The 21,919-nt window shown below is 55.2% G+C and overlaps 1 protein-coding gene across 1 annotated transcript; it reads left to right on the top strand.

The window, feature by feature from the left end:
- Nucleotides 1-15,047: 15,047 nt before the first annotated feature.
- Nucleotides 15,048-17,377, top strand: LOC127045909 (cyclin-dependent kinase 5 activator 1-like). Its single transcript, XM_050942771.1, has one exon. The coding sequence runs from the start codon at nt 15,480-15,482 to the stop codon at nt 16,422-16,424; it is 945 nt and encodes a 314-aa protein (XP_050798728.1). The 5' UTR covers nt 15,048-15,479; the 3' UTR covers nt 16,425-17,377.
- Nucleotides 17,378-21,919: the final 4,542 nt, after the last annotated feature.

A 21,919-nucleotide genomic window follows, 5' to 3' on the forward strand; every position in this document is an offset into this window, starting at 1 on the left:
ATACTGGACCTGCTGCTTTTCAATAGATGCAACTGGTGAACATGTGGCTGTAGTGAGGTCTGGCCCCTCTGATCCCTTGACCCATTGTGTGCAGGACACAGCACGCCTGTGGCTCTACCACCACCTAGTGGAGTGGGTGTATAGGAAGCGCCTGGGTAAAGATGGCTGGATAACCTTGATGCTGGCACTGGGACCTGATGAGATCAGAGAGTTTCACTCAAACTCCCCTGTACTGAGCTAAAAGATCTCGGCTAAACCAAAGCATTTCTTTGCCTGCTGCCAATAAGCCAGGGGCTGAGAGCAGTGGGGGAGGTTGGAGGGGGTTGCAGGGACAGCTCCGTTCAGCTGCTGGCCAGTAAATTGTTATGCTCTGTGCCCTTCTGTCCCAAGCAGAGAGTCTTATCCATTTGTGAACATTCCCAGGCCAGGCCCAGCCCAGGTGCTTGCAGACAGCACACACTGGCCAGCGGACACATGCTCCAGACCCAGAGAGGGCTGAGTGAGCTGAGCTGACCCTAGATTTCATGGGGGGCTCATGTGAAGAAACCAACTTCTTGATGCCCCCCACTCCTGGCTGTATCCCATCTCTGCACCTCGATTCCCTCCCACACCAGAGCAGGTGTGACTCCAACCCAAATGCAGAGGAGACCCTAGACATGTGGGAGGCAGCCCTTGGATAGTGGGGGGTTGAAGGGGATCGTCTAGCCCAGGGGTCCCAAATGTGCAGGCCCTGGGGCAGCTGCCCCTGCAAAGGAAGAGAGACACGTGAGCAGCAGTGGAAGAGGGGGAATGTAGAAATAACCATGCTGATCCAGCTGGTCCAGTAGCCAGTCTCTGGCCATGAATGATACCAGCTGCTTTGCAGGCAAGCGCCTGGAACTCCCATCTTCGACAGACATGCAGTAAAATCCCCCTGGGGAGATCTCTTCCTATCCACAGACTTGTGCCCTGAAGCAAGGAGCCCATGATATAGAGAAAGGCCTTTTGGGAATGCTTCTACGCTCTTGACCTCCATGATATCTTGTGGCCATGAGTTCCACTGGCTAATCCCAGCTTTGACTGTGACATCCATTGATTGCTTTGGGTGTCCCCTTGAACTTGTAGCTTTCCTGACTGACCAGCAGAGGATCAGCTTCTGGCCAACCCTATCCATACCCTGCTTCGTTTGATACCTCTAGTGCATCCCCTCTCTCAGCTGGAGTCATCCCACCCCAGGAAGGGTGTGAGATCCCAGAGGCGACACAGGTGGGGAGAGGGCTGCTCCCTCAATGTGCCTCACTGCGGAGCCACAGGGCCCATCTGGTGGGTGGTGGGAGAGGTCAGTCATGGCAGCCCATTCAATCCTTGGCCTCTCTGCTAAGTCTGCCGACAAGGGGACTCATCCATGGCAGCTGCTGTTGAGTGTGAGTGGGTCCCCAGGCAATGGGCTAAGACCCATTTCACAGAAGCCATCAACCAATTTCCAGTCACCTTGGACCTAGCACGGCTCTGAGCCCGTGCTGGGGAGATCTGCAGCCCATGCCTGTCCACTGGCCCATCTGACCCCCTGTGGGCTTGATCCCATGCCCCTGCATCTCTCAGCCCTCCCATCCGCTCCTCTTCTCCTTTGCTCTCTACCCTCGGACAACGGGCTCCCAGAGCTGGGGGCCAGACATGGAGGCCGGAGGCATCTGAGGCTTCCCTGGCGCTGAGGCATTTGTGAATTATTGATCTCATCGCTGCAGAACATGAACATGCTGGGGGAGGACTGAGCCGCCCCCGCAGCCTGGCTCCCACTCTGTTCCCATGGCAACCGAAGAGGAGGAGGAGGAGAGGGTACCCTGCCTGGGAAGAGGAGCAGCTTGAGAAGTCCCTCCTTAGATTAACCCTTTCATCTCTTCAGGGACCAACACCAGGGTGCTGGGCACATCTGACTTAGGGAGATGGGGATGGGTGCTTGAGTAGATGGACATGAGCCTTAAGGAAGCTGGGGGGTTGGGGGTTGGGGGTGGGGTGGGCTGATGAGGGACACAGCACCATCCAGAGGTAGGATTGGCTGGGATCTGGATTTTCCAAGCCCAGCTGTGGTTCCATTATGGATCCCATTTCTTCTGGCCACCCAAGGGCCCCGTCCCATTAGAGATGAACCCAAGCATGGCAATGGTGGCCCTGGACAGAAGATAGAGACTGGGGACGGGGGTGTCAGCTCAGCCGTGTTTAGAGAGTAACACCTGGACATGATTCACTTCTCCATCTGCCCAAATAGGCCCTGATCACCTGCAGCCAGAGGGGCTGCACGCTCCAGCCCCTGGCCCAGAGGATGGCAGGAAGATGTGGGGAAGGGGAGGGTAAGAAGGAAGAGCATCTCAGAGGATGGTTAGGGGCAGAAATGGAGAGGGCAGATAATGGTTTTAATCATAGTCTCTCTCTCTCCTGGCTTAGCCTAGGGTTGGCACCTGGGTGATGCCCTCTCTGAGATCTGGGTCACTCTGCTATGGTGTCTAGATGTTTAACCAGTGCCCATGATGGCATCTGCCCGTTGCCATAGTGTTGGAGTAAGTGGGAGGAGCTGTGATGGTGGGAGGAGCTTGGGTACCACTGCCTATATTAGCCCAATTTGCTGTAGATAAGCCTTGATTTCTCTGTGACAAGGGGCCAGGCCTGAGGAAAGAGATTGGAGTGGAATGGAGGAGGAGACGAGGGATAAACAGACCAGGGAAAGGACAGGGGAGTAGAGGGAAGAGTTGGAGATGGAGAATAAGAAAGTGGGATCCAAGAGGAGAGAGGGAGAGTGGAGGAACCAGAGGGTTGAAAGGGGAGCATTTGCAGGTGGGAAACCAGGCCTCTTTCACTGTTCCAGCTGCTAGTGTGTGTTTGTGCAGGCCCATTGGTGGGTTTCTGCACCCCTCTCCCTGTGGCAGGAGGCCTGTTGGTGCTTAGGAGCATGGTGTGCATGCACATATGTGTGTGTGACTCGGTAGTTGTGTATGTGTGTGTAAATGTGTTTGCAGTTGTGTGCCCTCACAGATGTTCTTGCATGTGGCCACAAACACAGCTGGAAAGGCAGATCTCAGTTTGTGAGGCATTCTTGTCTGTATCCCTGTATATGCATGGGTGTGTGGCAGCCCGTATGCAACGTATGTGTGCTTGTGTGTGTCCCCATGTGCGTGTGTATGTCTGGTGGCTTATGCACACGAGTCCTGTGTGACAGGATGCCCTGATTTATGGGGGGCGGGCATGGGGACTTATCTGGATGCATGAAGGTTCCTAACTCTGCTCATCTCTAAAGTGACCTGCAAAGGAAAACCCAAACCACCAAGATTTGTGCCTCTGGGGGCCTTTCAAAAACCAGATTTTTTTTCTTTTAACCCCAGAGCTAGTAGAGCTTTGAGGCCTTCACATCTGTTTCTGCTGGAGGACTCCTTAGAGAACTACAGACCTCGACTGGGTGCCGGCTCAGTGAGGGGCCAACTTTCACACAGAGGAGTTCTCTCCCAAGCGGTGATTGGGTGTTTGAGTTAAATGGGCACCATTAACCAACCAGAGGGCAGAGCTAGACTCAGACTCCCTTCCTCGGGTTTCAGCTTCCTGTAGATCCTGATCGTTCCTCAGTCACCCCAGGGAAGCGGATACTTTTCATGTGAACACAAGCCGAATCCCCTGCCCCCTCCCAACAACCTTCACCTGAAGTAACAGCAGCGCCCCCTATCGTTCCCCATTCGCAGACGGCTTTTATGAGTTCGGCTACCTGCTGTGCACTAAACTCAAGTGACCAGCAGGTGGCGCCAAGGTTTTTGGCTCCGGCCCTGCTCAGACACATTACACAGGGCAAGGAGGGGTGGGTCTGCTGGGGGAGGGTGCGGGGGACTGTTTTTCATGGCACCCAGCGCCACAAACAGTCCCTACCCTGGGCTATGAGCAGACCCTGCCGGCTGTGATTTGCCTGGGGCAGGGGTGGGGGTGGTGAGTGTGTAGCAGAGAGGCACCAAGTTCAGGATCCTGCCCCTTGGGGCCCCAGCCAGCAGCATCACTGGGATGGCTGTGCGGGGTAGGAGCGTCTCTTGGCAGCAGCAGGAGTTATGGGGTGCTCCGTGACTTGGGTGTCTGCTCCCGCCATGACGCTCTCTCCCTCCTGTGCTTGCCCTCCCAGGCCTGGAAGCAGCAGCACAGAGGTCAGAGCTGAAGGAAGTGAGGGACAAAAAGCTGTGCTCGAGGGGGCACCGAGCTAGCCTCTGGACAGATGTGCACTAGAGGGGCTGGTCACTCCCGCTAGGTGTCCAGGGAGGGAGTGACGGGGGGGCTCTCTCCTGGGCAGGCCTGACAGGAGCAGGCAGGATTCTCTTGCTCTCCTAGTGCTGGTGGGTTTATCAATCTCCCCCCCTTGAAAGGGTCACATTCTCCCTGGGAGCCACTGGCTTTGTCCCCAGCCCGGGGAGTATCAATCACCCCAAATTCCTCTTTTCCCCTTGGCTGCTGGCTCCGATTGTTGCCCAAACACCCACAAACAGAAAATCAAAAATTTCCAGGTGGGGGTTCCCACTCAGCCACAAGTTGCAGGACTTCCCAGGCGGCCTCTTCCTTCCTCAGGGCTCTTAGGACCACCCCCTTCCTGCAGCCTCATGTCTCCCAGCTGCCTCTGAGCCTTGTGGAGGCTGCAGGAAGAGCTGCTGGGAGTGACGCTGCTTGCAAGGACTCACCTCCCGCGGGGCCATGCTGGGCCACTGTGCTGGCTGGCCTCTGGTACCTGGCAAGGTGTGGAGGAGCACCGGTTGGGGCATCACAGAGGGATGAGTCTCCAAGATTGGGATGAGCCGTCGAGAGTTCACAATCTGCAACCACTGCTGGCTCCCCGGTCACGGCCGGACCAATGCCCTGGATCTCTGAGCTGTTCGCCTCCATCTTCTGGCGCTGCTGTCAGGCTTGTGCAACCTCAGGGAGTGTCGGGGACCCAGCCTTTCATGTCTGCTTGGCTGTCCCGTTCCCAGGGTCCGGGGCTCAATGGAGGGGCCCAAGGCAGGGACTCTGGGACCCCGATGCCCAATGTCACCAGGCAGCGTTGGTGTGGCCGTGTTGGTCCCAGGATATTACACACATAAGGGGGAGTGAGCTCCTAGCTGTTATTAGCCCAACGTCTGTTACTGATGCTGCCTCACCCATCAGGTGACTGGGTCAACTTCATGCCCCACCCTCTTTGCCAAAGCATTTGCTCATCCTCGAGGGGAGCTGGCAACATGCTCAGTGAGAGGCGCCGAAGGGTGAAGCAAAGAGCAGGCCAGAGACTTGCCCATCAGCTGGGCCGATCCCATGGTTGTTATTAACCCAACTCCAAAGCAGAGATTTTCTCCAGGGATTCTACGCAATCCCTGCTCTGTCTCTCTTTGTCCCACACTGCTCCCCGAGGACTGGCATTTCCCCCAGTCGGTGGCTGCCCCTTTTCCCCTCCCCAAGGATGTTTCTCCCCCCACAGCTGATCATTCCAGCCAGTCGGCCTGGTGCTCCAGCTGTGGCACCTCCTTGATGCATCAGGGTGGCAGGGTGCCCCAAGCGCGCACCCATCTGCATGGGGCTGTCTCTGCCTAGCACACACATTTGGCCGGTCACACCATGGGTGGGTGCCTCTGCTCTTCTATCTCCATGCACACACATGGGAGGGAACAAAACACATCCCACCAGCCTGGAGAGGAGCGTGAGGAAGGGATGTCCTCTCCTCAGGGCTTGTTTACACACAGGGAGGAAAAACAGGCTCTCTCCTCTTGCCGGCCATCAGCTTCCAGTGAGCTGAACCAAGCCTGGGCCAGTCACCCCTGACCAGCTAACACAGGGAGGGGGAAGGGACCAGACCCCGAGCTGAACAGTTTGTACTGGGGTTCTCCAGGGCTTGGATCCAGGCCTCTCTGTGCTGATGGGAGCTGGGAGGGTTCTGCAGCTCAGGACCAACCCATTCCCCAGCCCAGCCACACTCGAACCATTCTCAAGCCTGCCCTACCATGCAATTGGGGGGTAAGAAACCAGCCCATTTCCATGTAGCACATGTACAGAGAAACCCAACAGCCAGGCAGAACTGCAGGGAGGGGCTTGGCTTGGACATTGCAGAGCACGAGGGAGGTTGGGTGACTGAGAAGAGAAGCATCGTTAGCTTCTCTTTACAGATGGGGAAACTGAGGCAGAGAGCTGCGCTGTCACTTGCAGCAGGCCCAGGGCAGAGCAGGGCATAGAACCATGTCTCCCAAGTCCCATGTCAGTGCTTTATCCACTAGGCCAAGTCCCCTCTGGTATTTCATGGATTTTGACTGGCTCACTAGGCCTCCACAGTGAGCCTGGGTGCTGGGCCCTAGTATGTCACCACTGCTTGCCTCCCATTGGGTAATGAGCGTTCACTGCTACAGGCAGCGTTATTGGTGCACGCCCCAGCCCTTGGGAAGCCCAGGGCTCATTGTGCAGTGCCACCGGCTGGCGGGCTCTGACGAGGCCGAACCTGTCCGTCCGTAAGTAGGAGAGTCACCCCCAAGTTAAAACTGAACCCTGCATCCCGGGGCTTCTTGTTCCAGCGGGAGCTGTGTGGGTCTGCATGTAGCATACCACTTGTGTAACACACGTGTGTGTGTGTGTGTGTCTACTGCTGCCTCCTGCTGGATGGGACCAGACCTGCTGCTCAAGTGCCAGTGATTATGTCCTCTGCTGGCAGGCCTGAAAAGAGGATGCTAGCCCTGCTGATCAATAAACAAATGGAGATATACACCTATCTGCTAAAAGTGGAGTGGACCCTGAAAGGTCATCAAGCCCAGCCCCCTGCCTTCCAAGTACTGATTTTTGCCCCACATCCCTAAGTAGCCTTCTCAAGGATTGAGCTCACAACCCTGGGTTTAGCAGGCCAATGCTCAAACCACTGAGCTATCCCACCCCTCAGAATACAAAGTGGGCTTCTGCATAGAGGCTTGATTTTCCATTCTGACAGCCACATCCCACCATCAACTTCAGGGGAGTCCCATTGGCAACCCTGGGGTCAGAGAATGAAGAATTAGCCCCCTTCACTTCTCCTCCTTGCACGGCTCTCACTCGACACCAGGTAACGCTCACCCCTAGCGCTTACCCCCGGGTTCCATCCCCCTTGTTTGCTTGGGGCTCTATTTTTGGGCTCTGTAAGAAGTTTATTCTGGTGTTTGTGCAGGCAGCGTCCCCATCTCGCCTTCATTTCCACAGACAAAGGCTGCCCCAGAATAGAAAGCCAGCAGCAGGCAGGAGCCTATTTTTGGTGAAGTTGAGACAAATATGTTAATTGCTTGTTTTTTCCCCCACCAGCCCAGCCCCCCCCACATTAGCCCCTCCCCAGTGGCTTGTCCCTCCAGCCGAATCTGACGGCCTCTGGAACTGACCGGTGAGGTGTGCGTCCAGCACCGACAGACAGCAGCAGGTTAAAGGGCATTGGGTGGATGAATCAGCGGTGCCCACCTAGAGCTGCCTTGGCGAAGCGCTCCTGCTTCGGCAGGCCTGATTCAGAGCTGACTGCCCTGATGCAGGGGACTGAAGTTCACCGGGCACGAGGCTCACACAGCAGCATGGCATGCACGGGGGTGTCCTGGGGCCGCCCCTTCGGGGAGGTCATGACCTTCCCCATTTCTTGCAAACTGGGCACAGGCTCCTGGCACAGTGCAGACGTGGCCCTCGACAGGGCACCCCTGCCGTGCACCAGTGGATGGGCCCCTACCCGAGAGGGAGCTGCAGGGGGTAACCTGAGCGGAACACCCTTCCTCAGCCTCATGCTGGAGCTTAACAGAGGCCTCAAACCTGGGGGCGGGACAAGACAGTTTCAGGCCACACCCCTTTACTCTTTGCCACCTTAGCCCCGCCCACAGCTCACCTGGCTGCTCCTGCCCTAAAGACCAGCATTTTCCAGCAGCAGCTTTCTGTGAGAGACCCAGTGCTCCACAATGGGTCCCCTGCTCAGCACCCCCACTAGGCAGTTTCCCCGGCTCCCTTCTTTGGGGGTGAAGGCAAGATGGGAAAGCAGCCCTGTGGGGATACTGGCTCCAGGGGGTGAGCCTGGCAGATCCCACACTGGATCGGTTTGCTCAGTGTGCCACATAAGAACAGCCGGACTGGGTCAGACCAGTGATGTATCTAGCCCCAGTGCCCTGCCTCTGACAGTGACCAATGCCAGCTGCTTCAGAGGGAATGAACAGAACAGGGAAATGTATTGAGTGAGCCATCCCGTCATCCAGTCCCAGCTTCTAGCAGTCAGAGGTTTAGGGACACCCAGAGCATGGGGTTGTGTCTGCGACCATCTTAGCTAATAGCCATTGATGGACCTGTCCTCTGCGATCTTATCTCACTCTTTTTTGAACCCTGTTGTAGTCTTGGCCTTCACAACATGGCCTGGCGACGAGTTCCACAGGCTAACTGTGTGTTGTGTGAAGAAATACTTCCTTTTGTTTGTTTTAAACCTTCTGCTTGTTCATTTCATTGGGAGGCCCCTACTTCTTGTGTTACACTGCTCTACAGCCAAAATGCTTCTGAAATAAATGTAGTCCAACTTTACTAATTCTGGGTCACTGAGAACGAAAATGATGCTTAAAATTGTTAATTGGCTCTAGTTTTCAAGATATGCTATTGAGTCAGTATATATGACCCTTGACTTGGGAATGGCAGAGGATAAGTAAGTTATAAAGGGAAGGGATCTCAATTTAAACCAGAAATGACTAAAATACATCTTTGACTGGATCTATGAATAAATCTATGACTGGGTTTGGACAGTACTTGCTTTTTAGGCAAAACAATGAATGATGCAATCTGAAGCTGGTATTGCGTCATACATGATATGAATTGCATCATGTTATTCCTAGAAGTCATGGACGATGCAATCATAACAAAGCTTACATCACTCTGCTGAACAAATTGCCCTATATCATCTCTAGAAACAGTGCCGGCTCTACCATTTAGGCAGCCTAGGCAATCGCCTAGGGCGCCAGAATAATTGGTGGGCGTCATTTTGCCGGAGGGGGCGGCAGGCGGCTCCGGTGGAGCTGCCACAGTGGTGCCTGCGGAGGGTCCACTGGTCCGCGTCTCCAGTGGAGCTGCTGCAGTCGTGCCTGCGGACGGGTGGCTCCTAGCGCGGCTCCGGTGGACCGCCCGCAGGCACGACTGCGGCAGCACCACCAGAGCCGCGGGACCAGCACGCCGGGCGGCGAAATTGCCGTGCACCTAGGGCGCTCAAACCCCTAGCGCCGGTCCTGTCTAGAAATCATACAGTGTCATGCTCTCTTATTTGTCAGTGTTTGATTTTGCAAAGGGACACATTTCTGTTTAGCCAAAGTGAGCAGAGATGCCTCGTACTTGTGTGAACAGTGCAGATAACTTCTGCTATGTGTGTGGTGAAGTGACTTTTGCATCACAAAAGCGCAGTATAACCACTATGGTTAAGAAAGCCTATCACCTTTCTTTTGGCTGCAAAATTGGAGATCAGGGCAAGAGGTTGGCCCCACACATATGCTGCAACACTTGTGCAACAAATCTTCACCAGTGGTTGAACAGAAAAAGGAAATCTATGCCTTTTGCAGTGCCAATGATTTGGAGAGAGCCAATAGATCATACCAGCAATTGTTACTTCTGCATGGTGCCTCCAGTTGGAAAAGGTGTATCAAAGAAGAAAAAGTGGACTGTGCATTATCCAAACATTCCATCAGCTATACGCCCAGTACTCCACGGAGAAGGACTGCTGGTTCCTGATGCACCAGAATCATTCTCACTTGAGTCAGATGAGGAAGAGGAAGAGGATGAAACTTCTGGTCCTGAACCATCAATGTCACAGGACCCACATTTTCTCCCAGCCTCCTCCTCTGAACCACACCTCATAACACAAGGTGAACTGAATGACCTTGTCAGGGATTTGGAACTACCCAAGAGTAAGGCAGAGCTGTTGGGCTCCAGACTACAGCAGTGGAATCTCCTGGCAGGCTATCAGGGCAAATGGAGCCCATCAATGCTTGCAGACTATTGCTGGACAGTGACAAGATATGCTCCATTTAATGAATACAAGAGACAAGCCAAGAAGCGCTGAGTAGACACTGAATAGGACTAAACTATGTACATAATAGTTTTTTGCCTTTTGTTTCATAATGAATTTTAGTTATATAACCCTTTTGCTGATTTTTAAAGTGTTACATAAACAGGACAGGTGAAATATTATCATGTAAAGCAACCATAAACACATGAAAAGACCTAGGTTTACAATTTATGATTAAAACTCTACTATCTACACAATATACATAGACATAAAATGTAAAAACTTAAATATCTTAGAAACAGTAGCCAATCAGTTGTTTTAATTGTCATATTTGAATTCAGCACATCAAAATACATAATAAATATCACATTTTATCTCTGAAGCAGACGACTTCTCAAAAATTGTAGACCAGTGTTATGTGAAGGGGTGAACAACACTTCCTTATTAATTGTCCTCACATCACTCATGATTTTATAGACCTCTATCATATCCTCCCTTAGTCGTCTCTTTTCTAAGCAGAACAGTCGCAGGCTTTTAAATCTTTCCTCACATGGAAGCTGTTTTATACCTTTAAGCATTTTTGCTACCTTTCTCTGTACCTTCTCCAAATCCAATGTATCTTTTTTGAGAGGGGTGTCCAGAACCGCATGCAGTATTCACGACGTGGGCGTACCATGGATTTATACAGAGGCAATATGATATTTACTGTCTTATTATCTCTCCCTTTCCTAATGGTTCCTAACATTCTGTTTGCTGTTTTGACTGCCGCTGCACACTGAGTGGATGTTTTCAGAGAACTGTCCACAATGACTCCAAGATCTCTCTTGAGTGGTAACAGGTAATTTAGACCCCATCGGTTTGTATGTATAGTTGGGATTATGTTTTCCAGGTGTATTACTTTGCCTTTATCAATGCTGATTTTTCATCTGCCATTTTCTTGCCTAGTCACCCAGTCGTTTGAGATCCTTTTCTGACTCTCTGCGGCTTGCTTAGGACTTAACTATCTTGAATAATTTTAAGTCATCTGCAAACTTTGCCACCTTGCTGTTTACCCCTTTTCCCAGATCATTTATGAATATGTTGACCAGCCCTGGTCCCAGTACAGACCCCTGGGTGGCTCCGCTATTTATCACTCTCCACTGTGGAAACTGACCATTTATTCCTGCCCTTTGTTCCCTGACTTTTAACCAGTTACTGATCCAGGAGAGAACCGTCCCTCTTATTCGATGACTGCGTACTTTGCCTAAGAGCCTTCGGTGAGGGACTTGTCAAAGGGTTTCTGAAAGTTCAAGTACACTGTATCATCTGGATCCCCCTTGTCCACGTGTTTGTTGACACTCTAAAAAAATTCTAATAGATTGGTGAGGCATGAGTTCCCTTTACAAAAGCTGTGTTCTCTTCCTCAACAAATCGTGTTCATCTATGTGTCTGGTAATTCTGTTCTTGACTATAGTTTCAATCAGTTTGCCTGGTGCTGAAGTCAGACTTACCAGCCTGTAATTGCCGGGATCGCCTCTAGAGCCTTTTTAAAAAAGTGACGTCACGTTAGCTACCCTCCAGTCACCTGGTACAGAAGCTGATGTCAATGATAGGTTACATACCACAGTTAGAAGTTCTGTGTAGCAGGGTGCTGGTGCAAAAGCACCTAATTAGCCCCTGCTCAGCCAGCCCCAGTCAGGGGAAATAGATTGGGGCTGGGGAGAAGCCTGGTGCCTGGCCTTTAGAACTGGCTGCACCTGTGGACCTGAGGGTTCAAGGGCTACAAAGGCTGCCTGGCAGCCAGAAGAAGGGGGATTGGGTAGGGGAAGGTCAGTCTCTGGGCTGAGGGTAGACTGTCTAGGAGAAGTGACTGTAAAGCCTGCAAGCTCTGTATATAGTATATCACTGGTGGTGAGAGAACGTGTAAATAAAGCCATGGGTGCTGCAGAACTAGAAGCCTCTCTGAGCTTTATTGGGGCAGCCAGGAAGAAGGGCAGGCCGAGGACCTTGTTACATTCTGCAATTTCACATTTGAGTTCCTTCAGAACTCTTGGGTGATACCAACCGGTCCTGGGGACTTATTCCTGTTTAATTTCTCAATTTGTTACAAACCCTCCTCTGTTGACACCTCAGTCGGGGACAATAATCAGATTTGTCACCTAAATAGAATGGCTCAGGTGGGGGGATCTTCCTCACATCTTCTGCTGTGAAGACAGATGCAGAGCCCTCCTGCCTGATTGAGAAGGGAGCTCACACACTGATCAGTGCTCACGGGGGAGAGACTGAGCTTCCCTTTGATGCTATTAACCATGGAGTGCAGTATGACCCACTTCACAATTCAAAGATCAGGAGTCAGACCCAGACCTCAGGAGCCTGGCCCCCAGAGGAGGAGAGCTGTTTAAAGATCACGGTGCTGGTTTTTGATCTCTTGATTTTGGAATTACCCAAATGCCATGTGTGTTGTGGGGGCAGCCACAGGGCTGCCAACACTCCCACATGTACAGAGCAGGGGGAGGCTCTGGACCCACTCAGCTTTCTCTCTCTCAGGGAATGCCTGATGTTGCAGAGTCCCCCTGCCTTCTAATTAATGTATTTGTGCCCCATCTGCCTAACCCACAGCCAATCAATTCATTATGCACCCCTGTGACAAAGTGGGAATGTTCTTAATGTTTTCTCTGAATACTGTGTGCCTCAGTTTCCCCTGTGTGGTACTCAACTATCTAGATGGTGGGATAAGGGTGTGTGATTGTTGCAGTGACTCCTAGAAGAGGCTGCAGAGACCTGCCAACCCTCTGTAGCCAGCCCCTGATGGCCAGGCCCCTTTCTCTGCAAGAATCAGCCACACTTATTCCACCACCTAGATACTTGAGTAATACATAGGGGAAACTGAGGCACGCACAGTGTTCAGAGAAAACATTAAGAACTTTCCCACTTCATCCCAAGCCCTGCAACAGTTCTACCCCACATCTGTGCCCCCCAGAGCCCTGCAACTAATTATGCATTCCCAGCCCCCACATCAATTCTGCCCTCCCACATTTGCCCTCTCCCCCCCCCCCCCGTATGCTCCTGCTTCTCCAGCAGTCTCTTGGGGTTCTTCACTTCCCTCTCCCTTCCCAGCCCTGGCCTTGCAGGGATGGAGAGGGAGGAGCAGACAGACCATCTCTCACAGGATGGGCGGAGGGACCAGAGTTGCCGTGAGCTTCTGGGCTCTTTCTGCTCCCTCTTCCCCTCTCCCAAAACTCCTCTTGGCTCCTGAGGGAAAGGGAAAGAGTTCCGCTTGCCTCCTGCAGCAGCCCTGATTGGTTGCTCTTCCCTTGGAGGTGGGGCATGAGGGAAGGCAGCCAATCAGAGGGGCACTGGTGTCCACCAGGCGGGGCTGAAATTGCTGCCAGGGCTCTCCTGGAGGCGAACGATGAAATCCCGAGAGTTAGCACCCCCGCAAATACGGGGGCAACGTGGGGTCCCTGCTGCCCCGATGGGGCAGGTGTGGCCCAGCAGGGACATCCAGACTCGTGGGGAGCCCAGCTGTCTCCCGCTGCAGCTGGGGTTTGAGACCAGCCTGGCTCACGCCCTGGCCCACAATGGTAGTAGGAGTGACAGGTGCTAAGGAAGCAGCAACTGGGGCTCATGACTCAGGGTGTCAGCTCACTGCAGGGGGGCGTCCCTCCCCCATGGTGCACAGGAGGCAGCCGATCCTCCGAACCTTGGGCAGAGGCACGATCATGGGCCTAGCCTGGCCAATCTGCGATGGCAAATCGTCTGGCCTTTAACCCCTTCCCCATCCCAACCACTTGCCAGGGCACAGGGGGCTGGATTAGCCTGGCCCAGGGAAAGCTGCATTCCTGCAAAACCTGGGGGGGGTAAGCGGTGATCTGGCCAAGCAGGGAAGGCAAAACAGCCACCTCTCCTGTGACGCTCACAGTGTTGGTCCCCTCCAGCCCCAGAAGGGGGGGGGGCTGAGAGGACACAGAAGGGACAGTGGCTCCACACTGGGCCCTGCCTGCTCATTTGCACCCCTCACTCCTGGCCCGTTCCCAACCTCTGCCCCTGGAGGCCCTCCAGACCTGGTATCCACTTGCAGCCTGCAGGATCCTCCAGCGTCAAACCCTGTGGAGAACACCTCCCCCATGCCCCCCCCCGACTCCATTGCCACTTGCCCCACCCCAGCCCAGGCTGCAGGTGTTCGCATCCCTCCCCCAAAGCCTGGTAGGCTGCTTGGGGGGGTGCAGCCTGGGAAAGAGGGAGACTGTCCAGGGCTGCTGGCCAAGGGGGGGCATATTGGCGGGTACCCCAATTGCCCATGCTGGAAGCTGTTCTACCCAGCCTGGATTCGGGACCCCCCCTCCCCCGCAATGCCCATCTCGTGGGGCGGGGGCCTTGGCGTGTCCAGGGGCCGCTGTCTGTCTGCCCGGTAAAGTCTATTCCAGCGGCCCGGCCATAGGGGGAGCAAGAGCCCCACACAGCCCGGCTCCCCGCCTGCCCCACCGTGCTAGGATGCCTGCGGGGGGACGTGGCTGCTAAGGACCATCCCTCGGTCCCTCCTCCTGCGCTTCCAGCGGCTCAGATGCTGCAGGTCTCCCCAGGCAGCGCCGCGCCGGGCCGGGCCGGGCCCCGCAGAGAGCCGCGGCTGGGGACCGGGGGTTGCAGGCCCCCCAGGAGAGCAGAGCGGGCTGGATTCACGGGAGATCCGCCGGCGCATCTTCCCTGGGTCGGCTCCCGAGCATCTCCCCGCCGGGGGACCCGAGACCGCGGCGGGAGGGGGTCGCTGCCCGCCCCCCGATCCAGCCACCTCCGCAGCGGGGGACTCTGAGTGCAGAGAGGGGCGCCGCGCCCGCAGCCTCTAGGCCGGGGTGGGGGGCGCGGCTGCCGCCCAGGTAGCGCTATCGCCAGCAGCCGCCGCCTCGCCGGAGATCGCCGGCTCCAGCCCGGAGCGGAGCCCGAACCCGTCCTCGCAGCGCCGCACGGCGGCTTGTCCCAGCCCATGGCCCGGGGGCTGCAGCCGCCGGCGATCCGGGAGCAGCCCTGAGCCTTGCCCGTCTCCCTGCCTTGGTCCCGGCGGCGGGACGCGAACCTGTGCCGGAGCCCGCCCGCGGGCCTGGCCAGCGACTGGATTAGATGGAGCTCAGCGCGGCTGGCGGCAGCATCCTCCTGCCGGCTGGGCTCGAGCCGGCTGCTGAGTCGCCTGCCCGGGCTGGCCATGCAAGACTGAGCGCTAATCGCCTGCACGGGAGCGCTCCGCGAGCCTGCTAATTAAGTCCACGCGCGAGCCAGGCTGCTAATTGCAGCCACAGGACCGCCATGCAACGCTGCTAATTAACGGTGCGTTCGCGACTGCCACATTGCAGGCTGCCCGCTGCCCTGCCAGGCTGCTGGGGAAGGGCCTCCCTGCCAGGCGGCACATTAGCTGCAGGGTGGCTGAATAGCTGCATGCAGGGATTTGCACTGGCAGCCCCGTTGCTTTAACTGCCTGGCTGCATCCTAGCCCCCCTGTTGGCTCATCCCCCTCCCTGCCTCCCTCAGCATGGGCACCGTGCTGTCCCTGTCGCCGGGCTCCCGGAAGGCCAGCCTGTACGAGGAGGGCTCCTCCGGCTCGCTGGCGCACTACCCGGGCGTGCCGAGCGCCAAGGGCAGCGGGCAGAAGGCAGACAAGAACCTCAAGCGCCACTCCATGTTCATCCCGGCCTTGACCTGGAAGCGGCTGGTGGCCTCCACCAAGAAGAAAGGCTCCCGGGGCGGGGGGAAGGGGCCCGCCCACAATAACAACAACAATCACCCCCACGCCAAGGACGTGGCCCTCCTCAACCACGAGAATGTCAAGAAGTCGCTGTCCTGCGCCAACCTTGCCAGCTATGACGGGGGCGGGCCGCCCCTGGCACCACTCAGCGCCAAGCGCATCTCCACCACTTCCGTCTCCTCCCTCAAGCCAGGCACCTGCCTGGGCGGGGGCAGCTCGGCCTCTCCGCGGCGCGTGGTCGTCCAAGCCTCCACCAGCGAGCTGCTCAAGTGCCTGGGCGAATTCCTCTGCCGCCGGTGTTACCGCCTCAAACACCTGTCGCCCACGGAGCCCATCCTGTGGCTGCGCAGCGTGGACCGCTCGCTGCTGCTGCAGGGCTGGCAGGACCAGGCCTTCATCACCCCAGTCAACGTGGTCTTCGTCTACCTGCTGTGCCGGGAGGTGATTGATGGGGATTTGGTCTCCAGCGAGCACAACCTGCAGGCGGCGCTGCTCACCTGCCTCTATCTGTCCTACTCCTACATGGGCAACGAGATCTCCTACCCGCTCAAGCCCTTCCTGGTGGAGGCGGCGAAGGACGCCTTCTGGGACCGGTGCCTTCGCATCATCAACGCCATGAGTGGCAAGATGCTCCGGATCAACGCTGACCCCCACTACTTCACCCAGGTCTTCGCCGACCTCAAAAACGAAGGCAGCACCCGCGAGGACTTTGCTCGCGTCCTGGACCGGTGACTGGCTCAGGGCATAAAGGACCAACTGGCCCCCTCCCCACCAACCTCATGTGCAGCGCAGCCCTCGCCTTGCTGTGACCTTTAAAGACCAGCTTGTAGCGAGCCAGGGATTTTCCTCTTGCTTGCCTGGGCCAGATCTCCCCCAAGCCAGGCCAGACTCATCCAAACACTTACAAGAACTCTGGCTTGGCTGCCCCTCCCCCCGTGCCATGAGCCAACAACAGGGGGGGTCTGTGTGCAGTGTGGGGGAGGCAGCCTTCAGCTCCGGTGTCTGTGTCAGAGACAGACGAGGAGCAGCCAAAGGCCAATAGTTTGATTCCCTTTTAATAGGCCAAGAAGTGCCTGTGGGTTCCCTCCTCCCCCTCCCCACCCCCGAGTGCCATGTTCGTGGCTTGTTAATTTCTTCTTTTGGGTTTGCTTGAGATGCATTGCAAAGCGATGGGGAAAATTCCAGGGAGGATTTAAAATAGCCACGTGATGCGCACTTTAGCTTCAGCCGGTGATGTGCTTATACAGGTGAATTCTCCTTTCGGACTAGCCCTGTCTTGCTTAGAAAACCTCCCACCCTCTCCTTGCCAAACGCCGGTGCATTGTACAGTCTGTTAGTGCCAGTCACTTCGGAGCCTTCCTCTCTGTACCTGTCTGACTCTGCAGCCGGGAATCGGCGCTGGCTGGTGGCTCTGTCCGATGCCTGGGACAGGTAGCTGATGTCCCCTCCTAAGGAATCTCCAGGTGCGTGGGGGTGCGGAGGAAGTGGGCCCAGGCTGTAGATGGAGGGTACTGGTAGCTGGATTGGCTTCTGCATGCTTTGATTGGCCTGGGCGTGAGGAGCCAGGGCTGGAAGTGTTGAACAGGCCGTGGTTGCCCCTGTCTTTTGAAGCAGCCAGGTCCCCGAGGTGTTGTGTGATGTGAGCAGTGGATGGAGGAGCTGAGAGATGTCTGGCTGGGGGGCAGGGCTGGCTGCGGGGACAGGGGCAGGGCTGACCAGCGGAGGTGCTGCAAGCCTGCGCACTACTGGTTTTGTTTGTGAGTTTCCTGCCCCCGTCCCCTGGCAGGTCCCCTCAGGGTGCGAGTGACCCCTGGACCCCTTTACTCCCTGATCCTCCCCCAGGTCCCCGTGAATCTTGCTCCCCCGGTGTTACATTGAATAAATCTCATTTGAAAGGTCTCCTGTACCCCACCAAGCGTGAGGGGTGCATTCGGCACCTGGTGTCTCTCTCTGCTTGCCTGTCCCATTGCTAGTCTGGCTGCAGGACTGGGGGATGTGCTCCCCCCTCCTCGCTGTCTGGGGCTGCTCCAGCCTTGGGCCCAGCCCCCTCGTTTGCCCCCAGCCTGGCTAATTTCAGCCCTACCTGGCAGGGCCTCTGCAGCATGCCCACTCTGAAGACAGTTTGCAGATAGGATCTAGGGAGGGGATGCGCAGGATCTGCCGCAGGGATGGTGCTGGGGGGTAGAATGGCTGGAGGAGTGATGGGTCTGGGCCGTTCCAGAGGAGGGTGTCCCCATAAGCAGGGGTGTGTAACCGAAGTGGACTGCAGGGGATGGGGGGTGCAGATATCAGGGACGCTCTTCCTGCAAGGCACAAGTGGATTGTGGGTCACCATTATGAATTCACACTTTGCATGCTCTACCAGCACTCATGACTCTTCCCAGCCCCCCCTCCAGCCCCCTAGGGAGGTAGGCCAGTATTACCAACCCACTTTGTAGATTAGGAACTGAGGCACAGAGCCAGCAAATCGCTTGCCTGAGGCCGCAGAATGAATGACTGTCAGAACTGAGAGGCTTTTCATCCTGCAGGCAGAGCACTGACCTACAGCCCTGGCTGCAGGGAAACCCTGAGGCTAGGTGCTCAGATACTGCAGCGACTGGGCAGCCGCATACCTATCTAGCTGAGAGGCCTGTTGCTTGGGTCACTTGGAGCTGGACTGGAGTGGAGGGAACAATCCTGCATAGCAGGGTGCAGGCTGGGAGATCTGCTAGGTCTCCTCCATCTCCAGCACCTGGGCTTGCAGCTGGAGGCCGTGCCCAGGACACGGAACGAGGTAGCTAACAAACGCGTGCAGAGCGATGGGCAGGGAAACCCCGGGGTTCTACCAGACACCATGCACCAGGATTTCCTGTGGAGGTGCCACCCTGCTGGTGAAAATTGTCAGGCGCCTCCAGAGGTCTGGTGGCTCATCCCACTCAGCCGTGTGTTGGGTGGGGAGGCCGTGCTGCCCTCTCACGGGAGCTTGGGGTGCTGCAGGGGTGCACCAGTGGCCTTTTCCATGGTGTGCAGTGTGGTGCCATTTGGTTCATTGACACTCCGCACCATAGTAGCTACAGCCGCAGTCAGGTTTTATAACCAGCCTGGCTGGGGAGTTCTGGGCCGTAGCGATAAGCCCGTGGGTAAACGGCACCTAGTTCTTCTGCTATGGCTCATCAGAAACATTTTCTGGGTGCCCTGCGCTAGGCCTGACCAGGGCTCAGCTGGGTCCCAGCCAGGTTAGCTCTGAGGCCCTTAACCCGTCCCCAAGGCAGAGTTCCGAAAAGCCCCAACTCCCCTGCTCCCAGGATCTGGCCCTTACAGGAGATAGGAAGCCATTTGTGGACTCTTTCTTGCTCCCCCTTAAAGGGGCCCTGCAAAGAAATGGGGCTTGTGCATTTTGCTGTTCCCTTTATGATGGGTAGATGAGGGCTGAGACCTTGGACCCATAAAAAGGGGTCGGTTTTTACCTGAGCTAGTCAGGACGTGGCTCTATGGCAGCTTCAGCCCTAACAAAATGAGCTCCAGCCGTGTGGGGAAGGGCCTGTTTTTAACCCTTTTGGCTGTGTTGACAGCTGTTAATGCCAATGCCCAATGAACGCCGGGGAGAAAGGCCATCTTTGTTAAAGAGTCACCTGTTCAAGGTGGGAGCTATCGCTGGCAGCCAGGGACTCCTCCGGCAAACCCCACGGGGTTCCAGACCCGACTCCTTGCAATTTGTACCAGGACAAAAATCAGATTCAAAATATCCACCAAGCTCAGGCTTCTCTTTGTGCATCAATGTGGCCGAGCAAGGGCACAATCCCAGACAAGTCACCGTCAGGCCAAAGGCCCCCTTCTCAGCAGTGAGGCAGTTCAGACCTTCCCGAGCGCCCCGACGGTATTCCCGGGCCCTGCACCTCTCCGGGGCGCTTGGCGGCTTTGCTTGTGTGCAGAGATACGTTATTTATAGGCAGGGTATATAAAGTCACTTTATATACACATCCAGCCCTACTGTATCATAGCTAGACGTATATTTTTATATGAGAGAGTATCAGTAACTACATGGGGATGGGCCCAAATGCCTTGTTGCTTTTTTTAATTAAAAGATCAACTCCACGACTAGAGAAGCTTAGGTCGTGTCACCCAGCCCCGCCCCAAGTGACCCTAAAATCGGGACCATCGGCGAAATCCACGCCAGTTGCTGCTAAACCAGCATCCACCGCCACCTTCCTTCCCTCCCTCCCTGACGTCCCTGGCCCCTGGTGGATATGCTGTTGTGTAAATAGCCCTGTTGTGTATAAAGCATCACGAGCGGGTATGTGACAATTGTGCATGTAAAGATGATTTATTTAATTTGTTGCTATCTTTCTCTTTCCATTTGTGGAGCTGTTTTTCAGCAGTGAGTTTCTTATTTAAAACTGGGAGGGGGGGGATCCCCCCCAGCCAAACACGCCGCTCTGGATTTTCTTCCAGACGGGGAGGACATTAAAGCGCATTCCTCAGAACAGGATTGATGCATTTTCACTGGAACAGGACTCTGCTTATTTTTAATATTTGTTGCATTTCTTCTTTGGAACCACTATTTATTTGGGTGGAGCTGTCCAGCCTCCTCCTTCCCTCCCCCGCCCCCAAAGATGCCCATGAGCTGAGGGGCTTTGGGGGGTGATTCCGGACAGAAACTTGTCCCTTGGTCCCTGTACCAGGGTGTGGCTACAAAGGCCAAAGAACCATGAGACAGCAGTGGGAGGTTTCACCTTGCAACCTGGCGACGCTCCCAACAGACGTAGGGACCTTCGCTTTCATGCCCCTCCCAGTGCGAAATGAAGATGACAGTCGATATTTAAAGCAAAAACTCTTCCCTTCCCCTCACCCCCTGGAGGTGTTTAAAATCTGTTTGTAATATTTACTATCTCCGACTTGCCTACGTGTCCAATTTCTAAATGTGTCATTGCTGGGAGCGAGCCGCCCCCGCCAGGTGCTCCAGGGACAGAGCCTTGTCACAGGGTGCCGGGAGCAGTGGGGTCAAATATGTTCTGCTGATGACTATGGCACTTTATGCGAAATAAAATGGGGGAAAAACAATGCGAAATACAAAGTCGTCTACTTAATGAACCAAGAGGGAGCGCCTGGCTAGCTGGCGCCGAAGCGTGCAGGCCGGACTTTCACAACGGGGGACGCCATCCTGGGACGCAGCGACTCTGAAAAAGATCTGGGGGTGGGGGTGGATAATGAGCTGGACATGAGCTTCCCCCTGTGATGCTGTGGCCAAAACAGCTAATGTGATCCTGCGATGCCTAACCAGGGGAATCTTGAGTGGGAGCAGAGAGGTTATTGCCCGGGTGTATTTGGCACTGGTGTGGCCGCTGCTGGAATACAGTTCTGGTGTCCACAACTCCAGAAGGATGCTGAGAAACGGGAGAGGGGTCAGAGAAGAGCCAGGAGAGGATTAGAAAACCTGTCTTAGAGAGAGACCCAAGGAGCTCAATCTATCTAGTTTAACGAGAGGGTTAAGGAGTGACTCGATCACAGTCTATAAGTATCTACATGGAGAACAAACATTTAATAATTGGCTCTTCAGTCTAGCAGAGAAAGGTCTATCCCAATCTGATGGCTGGAAGTTGAAGTTAGACCAATGTACGTTTTTAACAGAGTCATTAACCACTGGAGCAATGTACCAAGGGGCAAGGTGGATTCTGGATCCCTGCCCATTTAAAAACCAAGATGGGATGTTTTCTAAACGCTCTGCTCTAGGAATGGTTGTGGGGCAGGTCTCTGGCCTGGGCTAGCCAGGAGGTCAGAGCAGATGATCACAATGGTCCCTTCTAGCCTTGGGATCGACGAGACAGGGACGGGCACTATCAAAATGCACCTATAGCAATGTAGGCCTGGCTACTCCATTCTGCCGAGAGTATCGCATTTCTGCCATAGCATATCATATTGAGTGTATGGAACGGCTTCCTTTCCGTGCCCCACACGCCGCTTTATACCTGCCCCCCAGGCCTGCCAGTGGAGGGCAGGGATCAGGATGCACTCATGCCATGTATTGGGAATGATAAAGGTGGGATTTACCTGCATACAGTGGGAGTTCAAGAGGTGGGTAAATCTCTCCCCGTACCCTCACATCTATAGAAGTAAATATGTTCTCTGTGACCAAAATCCATCGAATGAGAGAGACCCGCGGTTTTCAACCTTTCTTCATTGGCAGGCCCCTAAGAAATGTCAAATGGTGGTGAAGGCCCCTTTGGAAGTCTTAGACGTAGTCTGCGGCC

Source organism: Gopherus flavomarginatus, chromosome 2 (genome assembly GCF_025201925.1).
Source record: "Gopherus flavomarginatus isolate rGopFla2 chromosome 2, rGopFla2.mat.asm, whole genome shotgun sequence".
NCBI classification, from domain to species: Eukaryota; Metazoa; Chordata; order Testudines; family Testudinidae; genus Gopherus; species Gopherus flavomarginatus.

Coding starts and splice junctions, on each gene's coding strand:
- LOC127045909 (XM_050942771.1), top strand. CDS start 15,480: ATGGGCACCGTGCTGTCCCTGTCGCCGGGCTCCCGGAAGGCCAGCCTG.